This window comes from Rutilus rutilus (genome assembly GCF_951802725.1).
Source record: "Rutilus rutilus genome assembly, chromosome: 14".
Classification (NCBI taxonomy): Eukaryota; Metazoa; Chordata; class Actinopteri; order Cypriniformes; family Leuciscidae; genus Rutilus; species Rutilus rutilus.
The window spans coordinates 35,992,240-36,010,679 of record NC_140219.1 but is presented as its reverse complement, the minus strand read 5'-3'; the positions used below and the strand labels follow the sequence as shown (position 1 = coordinate 36,010,679).

Below are 18,440 nucleotides of genomic sequence, written 5' to 3'. Positions count from 1 at the left end.
TAAAAAGAAAAAGCATTTATTGATGATACAGAGAAAAAAGAGACACAGTTTGTCAGTCCATTTATTAACTCTAGAGCCGCTGAATCCTTCAGTCCCGGTTTAACGGCTGTTTCAGGTCGAAGATGCCGGTTCCTCCTTTCACAACCTTTCCTGCGACCAGGCAAGCTGAGGGCGACCGCAGCTTATCAGAAGAGCCTGACAACACAACACAACACAACACAACACAACACAACACACAGTCACTACAGTGCTGAACTACAGGAGTGTTACACACAGAACCAGCACTGTGATGCATAACTCCTCCTGGTCCTGATGATATACGGTCTACTCCAGGTTCTTGCACACAAACCTTTCATTTACAAAGGACACAAACATATATTTGTTTTGCATATTTACATACATTACTGTAAATATCTTTGTATTGTATATTGTAAATTGTATTGAATTGTATATTTTTCACTACTGTTGAATGCCTGAGCCTCAACCAATGCAAAATTGTCTTTGACATTTGATTCAATTTCAATGTCAAATATAACGGGCCTCAACTTCGGCCTCATTACTCTCCTCAACACCCACAGCCTTAGGCCTAAAGCCATACGATTAAAGAGAAAGATGCCAGCATGGCTGAGGATCACTCTATAATAGGGGTGTAACAATATTTCATAGTATATTTAATAATTACTTAACCTAACCCAGTAAACAGTAAAGGTCAGGAGCTTCCTTCAAGCGTTGTGATAGACTCTAAAACAATTACTGACAAAACCAAAATTCTTGATTGTTTCAATGAACATTTCATAGCCTCAGGATTTTTATTTGAGTCACTAAATACTCAACATAAGTGTTCCCCCATAGTGGAGACTGTTGGTTCCGAACCTTCTACTCAGTGTTTTAGTTTTAGTCCTATTACAGTTTCAGACGTAGATAAAGCCCTCAAACATTTGGACACAACAAAATCTGCAGGCCCTGACAAATTGGATCCTTACTTTTTAAAGTTAGCAGCTAATTTTATTTCCATGCCTTTAACTAATATTTTTAATCGGTGCTTGAACACAAATGTCATTCCGTCCATCTGGAAATCAGCTTTTGTGGTTCCCCTGTTAAAAGGTGGTGACCCTGCTATATTAAATAACTATAGACCGATCTCTAAATTGTCTGTCCTGGCCAAGGTTTTAGAGTCTCTTGTCAGTGATCAATTAAAGATTTTTTTAGACAGTAAAAATGTTCTATCTGACTTTCAATCCGGTTTTAGAAAAAGGCATAGTACAACATCTGCAGCTCTTAAGGTTTTAAATGACTTAATTGAATCCATAGACAAAAAGCAGCATTGTGCAGCCCTTTTTATTGACCTTTCTAAGGCTTTTGATACAGTGGACCACACAGTGCTTAAGCACAGACTGTGGAGGGCTGGACTTTCTGAACAAACACTAAGTTGGTTTGTTAATTACCTTACAGACAGAACTCAGTGTGTGCAGGCGGAGGGAAACACCTCTAGCTATCTCAAAATAACAAAAGGCGTGCCACAGGGATCAGTGCTGGGTCCACTGCTTTTCATCCTATATATAAATGATATAAATCATAACATATTGAAAGGAAATTTTCATTTTTATGCAGATGACACTGTACTGTATTGCTCAGCACCTACAGCAGTCCAGGCCCTCTCCCAATTACAATTTGATTTTAATATGCTTCAACAGAACATTTATGATCTGAAACTTGTTTTAAATGCAGAAAAAACAAAAGTAATGCTTTTTTCAAATTCAAAATCCAAATTAAATTTGCCTTCAATCATCACTTCTCAGGGTAAGAAGATTGAATGTGTTTCTAAATACAGATATCTTGGTATTTTAATAGATGAATCTCTTTCTTTTACTTCTCATATTCAGCAGCTGGCAAAAAGATTAAAACTTAAACTAGGGTTTTATTTTAGAATCAAATCCTGTCTCTCATTCGAATCTAAAAAGAGGTTAGTTGCTGGTACTTTTATGTCTATTATTGACTATGGTGATGTTTTATATATGCATGCTTCGTCTCAAAGTTTACATGCTCTGGACACTATATACCATGGAGCTTTGAGGTTCATCACTGGTCTTAAAGTCCTCACTCACCACTGTGAACTGTATGAACGTGTTGGATGGTCTTCTCTGTCAACACGGAGACTTCAACACTGGTATGTTTTTATATACAAGGCTATTTTAGGTCTTCTTCCATCCTACCTTCTGACCTACATCAGTGTAAAAAATATTGGGACTTACAATCTTCGGTCCCAGGATCTTGTTCTTCTGTCTGTACCAAATGTTAGAACTGAGCTGGGGAAAAAGGCGTTTAACTTTGCTGCTCCCTCTGCATGGAACAAGTTACAGAAAAATTTGAAACTTAATAAGCTTGTCTCATTGGTTACTTTTAAGAGGATATTAACTGACTTGGAAGCAGCCACATCTGGCTGTAGTTGTTCTGCATGATATGCTAAGGATTTGTGGTTGATGTATCTGCTATTTTAGTTGTTTTATGTTATTGTGTATTCTGTGTTGTATGTATGGTTGTACTGCTGCCTATCTTGGCCAGGACACTCTTGAAAAAGAGATTTTTAATCTCAACGAGTACTTTCCTGGTTAAATAAAGGTAAAAAAAAAAAAAAAAAAAAACCCAACCCATAAAAATACAAAATGGATAAAAATGTATTCATTATGTGAAACCCTAAAGGGCCAACAACTTAAAGTCATCTAAACCGCAGCCTGAGCTTCACAGCTGAGAGAGAAGACGGTACCCAGAGCTCAGCATTTGTTTAAGACCTATTCAAACTCAAATTAGGACATTTATTACACTATTTGAGAAATGAAAGCCTATTTACGGCCTTAAAATGATGAAAAGTGAATTTTGAATCCCTGTATAAGTGACCCTGGATCACGTCACCAGTGTCGAGTCGCACAGGGATATCTGTGGCAATAGCCAACTATACAGTGTATGGGTCAAAATTATAGATTTTTCTTTTATGCCAAAAATCATTAGGATATTAAGTGAAGATCATGTTCCATGAAGATATTTAGTAAATTTCCTGCAGTAAATATATAAAACATGTATTTGTGTGAGTGAATGCAGCACAATCGCCAACATAAATGCACAACTTTAAAGGAGATTATCTCAATGTTTTGATTTTTGCACCCTCAGATTCCAGATGTCCGAGGGTTCGACTGGGACACACACGTGCACGCACGCACACACACACACACACATACCCAGCATGGTGGCCTGCTTGAGGAACTTGTAGGAGGACTCGAAGGTCATCTGCTGTAGTGGAGAGCTGCTGGAGCGGATGGTGAAGCGGTTCAGTGGCTGGTACACTCCCTCAAAACACATGTACTCGGCCACCAGAGACAGGTGCCGCGGGTCCACCTCGATCCCTGAGGAGAAACACACACACATTCAATATCCCAGTGTCCACAATATGGAGAGGATCACTGACTAACTCACTCACTCACTCACTCACTGACTCACTGACTCACTGACTGACTGACTGACTCACTGACTCACTGACTCACTGACTCACTGACTCACTGACTCACTCACTCACTCACTCACTCACTCACTCACACACTCACTGACTGACTGACTGACTGACTGACTGACTGACTGACTGACTGACTGACTGACTGACTGACTGACTGACTGACTGACTGACTGACTGACTGACTGACTGACTGACTGACTCACTCACTCACTCACTCACTCACTCACTCACTCACTCACTGACTCACTGACTGACTGACTGACTGACTGACTGACTGACTGACTGACTGACTGACTGACTGACTGACTGACTGACTGACTGACTGACTGACTGACTGACTGACTGACTGACTGACTGACTGACTCACTCACTCACTCACTCACTCACTCACTCACTCACTCACTCACTCACTCACTCACAGACTGACTGACTGACTGACTGACTGACTGACTGACTGACTGACTGACTGACTGACTGACTGACTGACTCACTCACTCACTCACTCACTCACTCACTCACTCACTCTCAGACTCTCTCACACACACACACACACAGGCTTTATTACCATAGACAGCGAACACATCTTTGATCTCCTTCTCGATGACTCGCAGGGCCACCTCGATGCCGTATGTGTTGGCTATAGCATGAACCTCGTTGGAGTATAACCGGTTCAAGTCCAGGATCTAGAACGGCAGAACGGGTCGCATTACATGCCATCACTGCACTAGAACATACTCACCGCAGTGCACTGCCGCTCAAAAGATTGGGGTCGGTGAGATTTCTAATGTTTTTAAGAGAAGTCTCTTCTGCTCACCAAGGCTGCATTTATTTGATCAAAAAAAATATATATATATATATATATATATTGTGAAACATTATCTTGAAGGACTCGAAGGACTTTTGAGAGGCAGTGTACACTGGAGTAGTGTGTACAATAACAGTGAACAGACACAGAGTGTCAGATGTGCTGCTAGTGAGAGCCTCACGTCCGCATGATTGAACATCTCGTGTAAGTTGATGCCCTCAGTGTTCAGCACCAGCTCTTTGCTGCCCTCCTTCGTGGTGACCTCACTCAGCAAGCAGCGCGAGATGCCCTTGGTCTCCATGATGACGGCGCTGTGGGCCTGCTGGGACACCACTGACGTCAGGTCGAAGTGCACCTTACTGACCGGCAGCACCAGGGTCAGCTGAGACACACACACACACACACACAAGACAATCTCAACTCAGTGCACACCGATATACACACACAGACAACTCTGCTCTGGTCCCATCATGACCAACATGAGTCTGGCTGACATTTGTAGACAAACTTTAAGTTGACTTGAAAAGAAGCCTAGCCAGAAAGTTTGAAGTAGTTTTAAAAGCTTGAAGTTTGAAGGTTTTCAGTTTGTAATAGTTTTAAGTTTAAGTTCAGTAGTTTTAAAAGCCAGATAGATAGATAGATATAAGAAAGAATAAATATTAGCCAGAAATAGTACACAGAAGCAGTGGTTAAAGTGGGATTTGGCAGGCAGGGGGACCCTCAAACTTTGTGTAGGAGCAACAGGGAAGAAAGACTCACCGTGGGACAACATATTGAGTATTGTGGTATAGCAATACTTTTCGGGACAAGAGTGTCACTGTGGCACCAACTATCACAATACTTATTCACTTGATATTTTAATGGTTTTATTTTGGTCCATCTACACTGATATGATGATGATGATGATGATGATGCTGCTATGTTATAATTGCTGAACACCACAATATGGAACACAAGCTTGTTTTTCACAATGTAAGAAATAGCTTTAAAACCGTGTCAGTGGGTATTAGATTATTTGTCAACACCTGCTCTCTCCTCATCTCCATCTTTCTTTTTCTCTCAGTCTCCTCATCCCGCCCTCCTTCTTCCCCTCCTAAAGCTGAACTTTGACTGATAGTCTTTTCATTTTCGTCTGTGTCAGTGAAGAGAGTAAACACAGGCTCAACTGATATTTATATGTTTTATGAATCAGTTTCTGAGACAAGTTAATTGACTCAAGGCTGCCAGGAAAGCTGTAGTATTGCCAATAGGAGCCTTCTACAAGCTTCGGAATTTGAAGACGTCTGTTTTTAAATGTTAAAAGTAATTTTAAATAATAAAGATTATAGGCTACGTTTACCGCAGTTGGTGTAATTGGCAGACGTTCCCTTAGGTATAAATATGCGGCATTAACACACGGTGGTGATTTTGAACGAATATTTCATGTCGATATACAGTGGTTGTGGCAGGGGCAGTCTTTAGGGGCAGTCGTGGTCTAATGGTTAGAAAGGTGAACTGGTGACCCAAAGGTTGCTGGTTCGATTGCTCCGGGTGTGTGTATCCACGTTTGCAGTGTGTGTGTGTGTGTTCACTACTCTGCTCCTAATGTGTGTGCACTAACTTGTATGGGTTAAATGCAGAGGTCAAATTCCAAGTATGTGTCACTTTCACTTTCACACACACACACACCTCACACCACAGCCCGTTCACGGTGTCGTATTTGTAGTCCTCCACAGCCGAGCTCAACTGAAGCACAGCGTTGATCCTCATGGTCTCCTCTGACTGTGGCTGTTCAGAGCGCTTAGCACCCGGGCCCTCGTCAGGAGATCCCGCCTCTTCCTGTGTGTGTGAGGTCACTTCCTGTTCGTCTTCGGCCACTTCCTGTTCCTGATCACTGCCCTGCTCGCCCTGCTCGCCCTGCTCACCCTCCTCGCTCTCATAGTCCACCTGAGGGTCACATCACACACAGCCAGTTATACACACTCTTGTGTCACACATAAACAGGGGCCTATGGCTTGTTTAAATTAAAATCTTTTAAGCTAACTGTGATTTTGTATTTGTACATTTCTGAAATGCATAACTTAGACAGTTTCCTCTGATAACAGATCACTCTAAACTGTAATCTGGACTCGTGTACTTTCTGTAAAGAAGCTTTGAAATTATGTATATTGTGAAAAGCGCTATACATATAAACGTGAAATGAATAAGGCTTGTTCAATGTGGAAACTGCATAAAAATAGTCATAAAATACTTTTTCATCCCTTAGACATTGTTTTTGATTATTACAATTTAATTAAACCATTAAAAAAAAGAACATGGAAAAGAACATTTACTGAAACAAAGCTGCAAAATTGTGCCATTTTACATTCATGTTGTTGTGTTTGGGCTCTTTTTCAAAGTCTTGTTTCAGGCTCTACTAGAGCAGGTTTTCCTGCTTGAATGTTGATTATTTTCCTCATATTCTCCATTGTTGCGGCTCCTCTCTTCCCAGTCTGTCAGTAACGCTCTGTTTACTTCCTGTCTCTATGAAGCCCCTCCTTCTGAAAAGCAGACTGTGCTCTGATTGGTCGGCTGGAGCAGTGTGTTGTGATTGGTCGAGCACTTCAAGTGTGTTTGGGAAATGTCCCGCCAGTTTCAACACACTACTAACTAACTCAACCAGGCCCCGCCCCTTTATTCTGCATATGAATTATTATAATGAGGAATATTGTGACGTGTTCGTTCCCGGGAGAAACTCAAGACTACAAGGGAGGCGTTTCAGGAGTTCAGAAACACTGACACTGATATAGAGAAGACCTCAAACAGCAACATCACACACTACACACAGATGAACATGGACAGAAGCAGAGCAGAAATAAGGGGAATTTTAATACCTCCTCTTCCTGCTTTTCTTTTCTCCTGGAATCCGTAGCATCAGCATCACCTTCATTCGCCACGTCATCCACTATCATGTTGTTTTCTGCATCCTCATTGCCTTCATCCTGTGGAGAAGTCAGGCATGAGACGGTCATTATCCCATTATTACACGGCTCTGTGGTATACTTGATTCTGATTGGTCAATCGCTCCATCCAGCGGTGTGATATTACCCATTATAATAATCAAATTACACACACACACACACACACCTGAAAGGAGTTTAATCTGAGATAACAACCGGCTGGATGAACATCATCCCTTACTTAAATCTCATGTTGTTAAAAAGTGAGAAAATGGTATCATGAATCGTATCGCATCGTGAGTGGAGTGAATGTTTACATCTCTAGTCGTGAGTGTGTACCTCTCGGGCCGCGACTCCACCGGCGTCTCCGGCGTCTCCTCCTCCTTCTCCATCGCCCGCCGTGGCTCTGCGCGTGTCCACCATACTGATCGCCGCCAGTTTAACGCTCAGCTTCTTAATGGCCTCCAGGAACAGCCGGAAGAATCTGTAACACACACACACGAGCCTGTGAGGCGTCCGGGGAAATCACGTTAGCAGAAGCAGGACACTGGGGCTTCAGGCACACCTGTGCTCCATGAAGTGGAGGATCTCGTCCGGGGTCAGCAGCTTGTCCTGCTGGTAGCGCTCCGGGGGCAAGAACTGGAACGTGAGCTTGAAGACTCGGGATTTGTCGCCTCGCTTCTTCAGCATGCGGAAGGTTTCCACCACATCCACCTTGTGAAGCACCTGTGGAGATCGACAGCACATCATGCCAGGTCACATGACTCTTCCAACTTATCACATGACAGGGCTCGTTCAGATACTGTACAATTAAACTTTTCAAGCACTACTTTTTTGGTAGGAATACAATCAGAGATCTCATTTATCAAAGATTACCTTTCAAATTCTAGAAAAAGGAAAATAGATTAATGAACTAAGAAAAAAAAAGGGTACAAATAAAGTGCAGCACATGCAATGACTGAGGTTACTTTAACCATTGAAAGGATAGTATGACAAAGATGTCTTCATTCAAATTGATTTTTTCTCCCATGAATACATGAATATAATGTGCATCATATACGTGGACATGTATGAGCAATATCACACTCATAGACATGTGAAAAGGCTGCAGCGTTAATTATGTGTAAAAAGATTGTTTTATCTAATCAAATTAAGCAATAATTTCACGTGTATTGTCTAATAATTCAAGCACTTTTCAAGTACCTTTTCTTAAATATGGCTGTTTTCAAGGGTTTTCCAGGACTTACATTTCAAAAAGCCAAATTCAAGCACTTTAATGTCGAACCGTAAGACTTCTGCTCATCTTTGAAACACAAATGAAGATATTTTAATGAACCCTGAGAGGTCTCTGTCCCTCCACTGAAAGTCCAAGAAAGGAAGGCATTCAAAAAGTTAATGAAGAGATGATAAACATAATCCATATCCATAGTCTTCTGAAGAGAAACGAGTGCTTTATATGATGAACAGATTTAATTGAGGGTTTTATTCACACACAAATACGGCCAGTGGAAACTCGCTTGTGCTCTCTTACCGAGCGAGAATCAAAGACATCTCGACTCACATGGATTATTTTTACAATGACTTAATTAACTTCTTAAAGCTTGAAAGTTGCATGACGTGTAACGGAGGGACAGAAAGCTCTGGGGTTTCATTAAAAACATCCTCATTTGTGCTTCGAAGATGACATGAGTGTGAGGGAACGATGACTTCACGATGACGATGACTCATTTAAGGTGCCATATTTAAACACACATGACCATTACACTGCGTGCAGAATTATTAGGCACGTTGATTTCCGCTTAAAAAAAAATTTTCAGCCACATTTTACCAATTTAACCATTAAGAATCCATTTTGTAGGACTCTTTACCTGACCGAAGTCTCTGAGACCCTGACAGCTTGCACTTCTGGAGACTCCAGGTTGCAGGTCTGGAAAATGGTGGCGCTGGAGACTAAAGGGTTCCTGATGGTTTCACACTTAATTCTTAATTATTTAGCACTTAAAGGGTTAGTTCACCCAAAAATTTAAATTCTGTCAGTAATTACTCTCCCTCATGTTGTTCCAACCGCGTAAGACCTTCGTTCATCTTCGGAACACAAATTAAGCTATTTTTGATGAAATCTGAGCCATGTTTCACTCCTCCATAGGCTTCCAGTGTGACCGAAACTTGCTGGCCCAGAAAAGTTATTAAAGAGATCGTTAATATAGTCCAAGTGACTCCAGTGGCTCAATCTTAAGTATATCATGCGACGAGAATACTTTTTGTGCGCAAAAACAAACAAAAATAACGACTTTATTCCACTATTCATTTCCTTCTCTCTGGATGTCTAGTTGGTTCGCGTAGTGTTTTTGCGCAGCGCGTCTGTGTTACACGTCACCACGTAGGCTCACTATTGGTCGACGCCGGTCATGTGTGTGTTGCGTGATGACGTGCAACACAGAAGCGCAGCGCAAACACACTACGAGGCCCAGAGAGAAGGAAATGAAAAGTGGAATAAAGTCGTTATTTTTGTTTGTTTTTGTGCACAAAAAGTATTCTCGTCGCATGATAAACTTAATGTAGTGCCACTGTAGTTACTTGGACTATTTTAACGATGTTTTAATAACTATTCTGGGCCGGTGAGTTTCGGTCACACTGGAAGCCTATGGAGGAGTCAAAATTCTGTCAGATTTCATCAAAAATATCTTAATTTGTGTTCCGAAGATGAACGAAAGACTTACATGGTTGGAACAACATGAGGGTGAGTAATTACTGACAGAATTTTCATTTTTGGGTGAACTAACCCTTTAACATGTGTCTTTTCTTCTCCACCTGTATTTGTCTGACCCTGCTGACCCAATGAGCATTTCACTGTCCAAAGGTCATGCCTTAACTGCAATCTCTAGTATTGCATCCTTCTCATGGGCATTTAAAATTTTTTGGACTTTTCAGTCTGAGTTAAATCTCTTTTTTGGCTTATTTTATCTGTAAAAGATAATTCTGCACACCTGAATATAAGGCGTTTTTCATTTCCAGCCTTCATGAACAATTATATATCACTTATAAATGATTCAATACAAAATTAACAGTAGTTATTAAGATTAGTGTGGTTTGGAATTGGTAAAATGTGCCTGAAAAAAAAAAAACATGATCAGAAAATCAACGTGCCTAATAACTCAGATTTGAGATCTACAGCGAAGGGGAAAACCTTCTTGAATATCACAGCATATAGAGAAGAGAAGTAAACACTGAACAGGCCGTGCCCACCTCTGATAAACACACGCGTGTTAACTTCTTCCGCAGTGTCTTCACACGCTTCAAGGCTTTCTTGTTGGCCAGAACTGGGATGCTCATCATGGGGGTCTTGATGTTGGCGCTGGCAATCAAGAGTATTTCTCTTAATCTGTGGAGGATGATTTCACATTAAAGGGATACTTCAGGATTTAGCTTGTATTAGTAGAAAACCTGCAGTATTTTCAAATTACCGTGCTTCCCTCCCTCATAGGATATCCTCGGACCCTTTGTTTGGTTTATGAATAAAGGCGAGGCTTTCAAGGACTTATATAAGTGTGTAAAATGGAGGAGAAATGTTTCTACTCAGAAATGTAACAGTTTTATTTATAATTGTGGTTTATTATAAATGATTTTCAGAGGGGAGAAAATGAAACGTATGCTTTGGACAGTTCAAACCCCAGTCTGGAATAAAAGAGAACTAAATCTATATGTTGAATAAAAACAAAAAAAACAAAACAAAAACATTGGTCCTGAATGTGTTCATGTAGAGTTGTGTGATTTCCCTGTCAGTGAGGTCTGACCTGGGAATGCCGAGCGTGACGTTCATCTCGCCCCTGCCGGCGAAGTGGAAGGTGTTGAGGGTCATCTGTGTGGAGGGCTCCCCGATGCTCTGAGCCGCCAGCAGACCCACCGCCTCCCCGGGGTCACAGAGCGCCCGCTGCCACTTCAGCTGCAGGAGGGGCCTGAGTCTGACACACACACACACACACACACACACACACACACACACACACACACACACACAAACACAAACACAAACACAAACACACACACACACACACACACACAAACACACACACACACACACACACACGCACACACACACACGCACACACACAAAAAGGCGGGATTAGCTGAGGTGACGTGACGCTAATAGACAGGAGACAAACGGCTAGCAGTGACATCAGCAGCAATCCACCTGTCACTCAAGTGGCCACGCCCTTAATTATGCAGAACTTTAAGGCTTAATATAATTTAAATGGATGAGTTATTAAAACATTCACCCCCTCACAGTCGTCATGAAGGGCAAAATTAGCTTTATAGACCAAAACCACTTTAAGCACCAGACTGTAAACATGTTTATTTCTGCTGTAAAGTTGGGCATTTTAACATGGGGGTTTATGGGATTGAGTCTCTCCTGCAGCCGGTCTCTAGTGGCCAGTGGATGAACTGCAGGTTAAGTCTCTTCCGTGTTGGATTAAAGAAAGAGACGGGAAGGTTGCCGCTTGATAAAAACAAATAATCAAATTACAAGCAATGACACAAATACAACAGAACAAACACTGTTTTCCATGTTTATCAGGGGAGTCTAACAGTAATGACCATGAATAATCAAATGTAAAATAGCACTGCATAGTCTTCACTGTATAAATTAAATATGGATGAATCCTTATTAAAGTTACTCAGTTATTCAGTCAAGAGCAGTGAGTCGTTTGTTGTTTGCTTAACATTAAAACAAAAGCAGCAGGTTTATTAGGCTGCTGTCACTTTAAGAGCTGCACCGATCCAATATACTGATACACATGCTTATTATTTCTCAACTGTTTATGTTCACTTAATACTATGTTTACTAGGGTACTTCTCGTGTGTGACTATGTCTGTTCAAACGCAAGAAGACGTGAAAGAGAGCTCTATTCAGCATCAGCATTCGCACGCTGTCTGAAGTCAGAGACGAGGCTTTCTGGGTTCACATCAGAGGCTTTCTGCTTCAGATTAAAACATCCTTATGCAGTAAATCACGAACGACTGGAATAGTTAAAGGTGCACTATGCAGAAATGTTCAGTAACACCTTTATGTGAGTTTTTTGACAGACATTTTTGTCCACTATGGACCTATGTGTAACTTTTTTTAATAGTTTAATTTCTACTGTACACTACTTCTTCACAAGGGCTAATTATTTTAGTATCTTATTTAAATATATGGAAACTCCTAGTTTCTGTAACCCTGTCAGACAGTAAACCATCCCAACAGATGTACCCTAGTAAACCTATTCACCTACATCAGATGTTGTTGTGGACAATGGACTGACTCTAGTGGCTGTTCATCTTCTAGAGTGGCCCTTTAATCCAGATTGTTAAATGTTGAACAATCAACATGAATTCTTACCTGTCGGAGTCCACGGTTTCAGAGGACACCGGAAACTCCTGCTTGACGTTGAACTGATCCAGGTAGGACTCGACGATGGCCTCGAAGGTCTCGGACACTGAGCCGAAGCAGATGTCGGGCCGGTGAACAGCCAGACACGGGTCAGGGCAACGCGACGTCTTCTTCAGATACCTCCTCCGGCCCGACTCGCTCAGAGCTCTCCACCTCTCCATGAGCTAACACAAGACACAGCACTGTCATGCGCTTCCAAGTCACAGTGAAATCAAAATGCACAATTCTAGTTTTTTTTTTATGGAATATTGCAGTGCTTATTCTAAATGATTTATCCATGCACATCATTATAGTGTTAATAATCTCGACTCAGAATAAGTTCCTCTTGCAGCATCTCTTCTCTTCTCTGATGACGAGGGCGGAGCTATAACCTGTCACTCACATGAGATCAGCCAATAGCAAACCACAACCATCCAATCAATTCCCCACAGACACAATCAAGCCCCGCCCACATTTGTTATTGTTCCCGAAGCGTTTCAAGCGCAACTTCCCTTTTATGCCGACGTTAAAACCCTCATCCTTTCCTTGGGTCATTTTGACCCGAAACTCATTTTTTTAATAATTTTTTTTAAATTGAGTGCTCAATAGAGGGGTCCAAGACTCCTGGGCCCGTATTCATAAAGATTCTAAGAATCCTCTCAGAAAACTCTTAATTTAGCTTAAAAACTTTTACGTAGAAGTCTTAGCTTAAGAGCGATTCGGGACCGATCTGAGAGCAACTCTGAGTAAGGAAAAGACAAAAACTTTCATCTTAGTGAGGAGGCGGGGCTGAACCCGTTGCTATGTATGACACAATCTTTTGAAGACTGTGATTGGTTGGTTGTCCAAGAAGGAAAAAAAAAAAGTGATTTTAAGTATAGGGTCTATTTTAAGCCTTCACTTTGAAATTACATGTGTAATTTTTCCTATTTGACCGTTCTCACACACACACACACACACACATTATAGGCCTATATGTGTATATAAATCCTTTTTTTTTTCTTTTTTTTAATGCTGTTAATTTCCTATAAGGTATTTGATTGGCTTAGAATGATAAAAATTGTTCCACTCTTTCCAATTACACTGATTGCTGGCGTGTCTATTTAAGTGGTGGTTTGAACGTTGGTTTTAATGTATCAAACATGGAATTTTCCCAGTTGCCAAATATCGTAATGTAGTGATTACTTTCATTTCTGGCGCTATGGAATTTCTGCGCTGTATCGGAGATATTAGCGTGTCTCTAATAAGATCAGTCACAAACATGATCCCTGCACGATCTAATCTATAGCGTCTTATTAACTCACTGTCATCCATTGTCTGCAACACATTTCTTCTCCCTCTTGTCTTTCTGCCATTTTCTCCTCTGCTAAAGAAACTCTTAAGCCTCTTAAAAGTCCTCGTCCGTGCTCCTAACAATTTTGACCTTAAGACCTCTTTTAAGAGTTAAGATGCTTTCTGAATTACTTTTTTCTTTACTAGGAGTTTTTCTTTAATTTTAAGAGTAAACGGCCACATTTCTAAGAATTTTCTTAGAATTTTGTCTCTAGGAGCTACTCTTTGCATTAAGATTCTTTATGAATACGGGCCCTGGACTTTTGACACACTTGAATACACAAAAAAATGTAATGGATTCAAGGTGTTTTGTGGTTGAAATTTAAAAAAGTAACAAATCCTTCCTTGGGAAATTTGAGCCCCTTAGGAATGAATGGAATGTGAGGAATGTGCTTCAGTGAACTGAGAATTTTTAGGTTTTTCTATGTGTAAACTAAAAATGCTAAAACTTCACCAAAAACTAATTTTATAATGTCTACATGTGTATCTGAATGCATACTGAAGAGAAATGACTTTAGGACCCAGAGGAACAGCTCAGTTGCTCCATATAGAGCTATAAGGCCATCTAGAGTTATGAAATATCATGTTATATTATTTATTTTCCACAAGAGGTCGGCGAAGACACCCAATGTAAGATATTTTGAGCTGAATTAAAAGGGTTATGCATGAAATTGAGAGTTATTTTGAATTTAAGTTGAAAGAATGTGAGGAATGTGCTCAAATTACTATTTATTTATTATTTGTTGATCAAATCTAGTAATTTAAAGGTAAATAAAATAAAAAATAACAAAAAAATCTCCCAAAAAAAATTGCATTAAAAAATAGAAAAGATATTATCGAAATTAAAAAAAAATAAGCTTTCAAGACAAAAAAAATGTAATAAAAAAAATTACAAGTTTAGGGCTTCGGGTCATTTTGACCCGCGAGGGAAAGATGTGTTTCAAAGTGCGATGGAAGGACGAGGGTTAAACAATACTGTGTTATTCTGGAAAGGTTTGAGGAACTGAATCATCTTTCTGACCAGCATTTGTAAGCTAAAACTCTCCACAAAGGCTCCAGTACCTGTAGAGTGGCCGCCTCTCTCCCATTGGCCAGATCCTGGGCCTCCATCTGAGACCTCAGCTTGCTCATCTTCTTCTGCGAGAAGAGCAGGAAGCCACCGTCTCTGGGAGAAACACGCTCATGTTTGGCTTTCCATCGCTTAATGGCTTTAAAGTGATTAACCGCTTCCTGTGGGTCCATTTTATCCAGGACTTCATCCAAGCACTTAGACTTTCTGATAACCTGATAAATAGAAAATAATGCACTGTTAAACACTGCTGTGTGTAACTCATTACAAGCAACTTGAGTTACGTAATCAGATTACTTTTTAATAAGTTTTTACTTTTGTTACTAAGTAACTAGTAATGTAACGCATTACTTCGATTCACAACTAAATATCTGAGTTATTTTTTCAAATAAATAACACTAGTTACTTTTCCACATTTATTGACTGACAGCTCTCCTGTCCACATGTTGAGAGAAAGTGAGGAGGTGGTGTGTGTGTGTGTGTGTGTGTGTGTGTGTGTGTGTGTGTGTGTGTGTGTGTGTGTGTGTGTGTGTGAGAGATGAGCACTGCGTGTGTAAATATGCATTTCGTTCAGCCTGAGACTTCATTTCACTTTTGGTGTGAAAAGGCCTGAACATTTGCCAAAAATATAACTTTTTTGCTGTTTATTAAAAAACAAACAAGCAAGCCCAGCCCAGGTGAGAAAAAGTAACGCAAAAGTAATGTAATGCATTACTTTTCATAAAAAGTAGCAAAATTAGTTACTTTTTTGGGAGTAACGCAATATTGTAATGCATTACTTTTAAAAGTAACTTTCCCCAACGCTGCTGTTAAACGTAGTGCAGCAACATGTCTATGAACGGTCACCTCGTAGTTGTCTTTGATGAAAGGGAACTGGCGCGGCTGTAGGAACTGGATCTTGGGGACGTCGAGCCCGTCTTCTCCGTAAAGAAACTGGACCACACTTCCATCACTGTCCCGCACAGTCATATCATACTGGACCACCAGACCCTCCAGATGCTTGATCACACACCTGAAACACAGCAGCACTTCAGATCTGCCGACAGAAGAGAGTGATGAAGCAGAAGCGGCTCAGTTAGACCCAGATCTACCTCTGCAGATAACCAGACCGACTGGTTTTGACCGCAGTGTCCACAAGTCCTTCACGACCAGCCATGCAATGGAAAAAGAACTCCTGAAAATAGGAAGAGAGACACCACTTACATTTTTTCATTACATTTTTCTACACACAGTGACATACAGAAATTTTCAGACAAAGCATTTTGTGGGTTTCATTTCAGTTGATCAAAGTCTGGCTGAGATACAGCATCTAATCTGATTTTGGGTCAACATCACAATAACTTTTGAACAAAAAGAAATAGCAAAATTCTGTTCAGTCATTTCTGTGTGGCTCGGTCCAGTGATCGTCTGAGCCAATTTTAGTAAGAATTGTGCAGAATTTGTAGCAAAAAAACCCAGATTATAATATATTTCAATGTAAGACACTGGTTCTCAACTGGTTTGGCCATGGGACCCACATTTCCCTATGGCCATTAAGCTGCTACACATTTTTTATTTGGGAATTTGACCTAAAAGAAAATAAATAAAGGGGACAACAGGGGTAGAGGCACACCGGGGTAAAATAAAAATATTAAGAAATCAAAATAAAAGTCTTGGATCAGTAAAACAGAATTACATTTGTTGTTGTTGCTTTGCCTGAAAAACGGTCTTGCGAAGGGGTCGTGGTGCGACCCACTGGTTGAGAAACTCTTATGTCGGATATGCAATATGATCAGCATGAGAATGCTGGTGAAATATATTTAACTTTTCTAGATTAAAGGTTTCAAAAGTTACAACCATTTGAATAGTGAATTTTTGAACTGGTGGTGGCGCTATAGAGTCAGTCCGAGAGACCCAAAAGTTGGTCAGATTATAATTCAATACAAGCACTACAAGTGTGCCAATTTTCATTATTTTACTTTGTCCCGATCATAGGGCTGCCATTGGGGAGGAATGATACTCAAGTAAACTAACAATTCCCAGTGGCTTCGGTTCTTGACCCCTAACTAGGGTTAAAGATGTTGAACAAACCCCTCTGAGCAACAGTGACTACTGACAAAACTGTGCATTCACAATTGTTACGTCCAGAGACGTAATATTATTACTGTCATGGTCCATCAGAAGAGTTGTAGGGACTCAGGTGGGCGCCTCTGTTTTCTCCTGTTTTGGGACCAGGAAGGGAGATCGGGTACAATTCTGTTATTAATTTCCTTTTCTTTGGTAGTTTAGTCAGAAGTTTAAATTCCCCAGTTAGATTACTTCTAGTTTGTTGTTTTGGCCTTGCCCTCTTCTGAAGCCATTGCTTCCCTTTAAGTTTATATTTCTATTATAGCTTGTCTGTTCCATGGGCTCATAATAATAAAAACACATTACGATAATCAGTTTGCCTGTGGTGCCGTGGCAGGACTCGGATCAACGCTCTTAATTATCCGCCTTGACCCCTAGACTCAACACACTCCAGCCTGAACGCACCTGAGGTTTGATCCCTGTCAGGAATCTGCCGGTCACGAATCCTCCGGAGCGCGGCTGTGGTTCATAGGGCTGAAAGCAGGGCAGGGATTTCCCAGAAGGCATCAGTGGTGGCCGGCGGCCCTCCAGCTCAATCTGACCCAGTAAACAGGAGATCTGCACATACACAGGAACAAGGGTCAGGCGACTATCAAAAATATTCACCCCCCTCACAGTTTTCATGAAGGGCAAAATTAGCTTTATAGACCAAAACCACTTTTAGCTCCAGGCTGTAAACATGTGTTTCTCTAGTGTTGCTTTCGTCAACGAAAATTATGACGAAATATTGTCGTCAACGAACCGTTATCACCTGACGAAAACGAGACGAGACTAGACGTAAATGCATGGTCATGTGACGATGACTAAAATACATGCATAATGCAATATCGTTGACGAATAAAAACGAGACTAAATGTGGTTTAAAAAATAAAAACTATGCTAAAATGTCTCTTCATTTTCGTTGACCAAAACGAGACGAGATGAAATGTTATAACGTCACGACGAATGAGAGAGTTGTGCGTGAACCCATAGCTTTGTCGGCTTTAAATTCTGGATTGCGATCTGGTCACCCGATTATCAGCGAATTTAACAATATATTACTCCATTAGTTATTCTATTAAAATGTCTCATTGATATATTTGACACATTCATAATCATTACTTTAGCCGGTTCTTTGTGAAAGCTGTATGTTATTGGCAGCGTCTCTGGTTACATGAACGTCGCATCAGTGCCAGAACATGGAGATTTTATTTTAGAGAATATCGCACAACCTATTCAATATTCTATAATTAAATAAACTAATCGAATATAAAAAAATAGTGACTCATCCCTGCATGGAATATCTTGTTTCTTTT

At 40.6% G+C, this 18,440-nt stretch overlaps 1 protein-coding gene across 1 annotated transcript in view; it reads right to left on the bottom strand.

The window, feature by feature from the left end:
* Window positions 1-18,440, bottom strand: part of polr1a (RNA polymerase I subunit A) — a 39,003-nt gene continuing 20,563 nt past the window's right edge. Inside the window, exons 20-34 of the mRNA XM_084429466.1 lie at window positions 17,551-17,703; window positions 16,131-16,213; window positions 15,886-16,051; window positions 15,033-15,254; window positions 12,609-12,823; window positions 11,023-11,190; window positions 10,475-10,610; window positions 7,794-7,954; window positions 7,568-7,712; window positions 7,163-7,270; window positions 5,979-6,236; window positions 4,492-4,692; window positions 4,071-4,188; window positions 3,234-3,398; window positions 1-195 (exon numbers count right to left, since the gene is read on the bottom strand). Of these exons, the coding sequence (XP_084285592.1) occupies window positions 89-195; window positions 3,234-3,398; window positions 4,071-4,188; window positions 4,492-4,692; window positions 5,979-6,236; window positions 7,163-7,270; window positions 7,568-7,712; window positions 7,794-7,954; window positions 10,475-10,610; window positions 11,023-11,190; window positions 12,609-12,823; window positions 15,033-15,254; window positions 15,886-16,051; window positions 16,131-16,213; window positions 17,551-17,703 (2,406 nt within the window). The 3' untranslated portion in view covers window positions 1-88. The remainder of the gene's footprint in view (window positions 196-3,233; window positions 3,399-4,070; window positions 4,189-4,491; window positions 4,693-5,978; window positions 6,237-7,162; window positions 7,271-7,567; window positions 7,713-7,793; window positions 7,955-10,474; window positions 10,611-11,022; window positions 11,191-12,608; window positions 12,824-15,032; window positions 15,255-15,885; window positions 16,052-16,130; window positions 16,214-17,550; window positions 17,704-18,440) is intronic.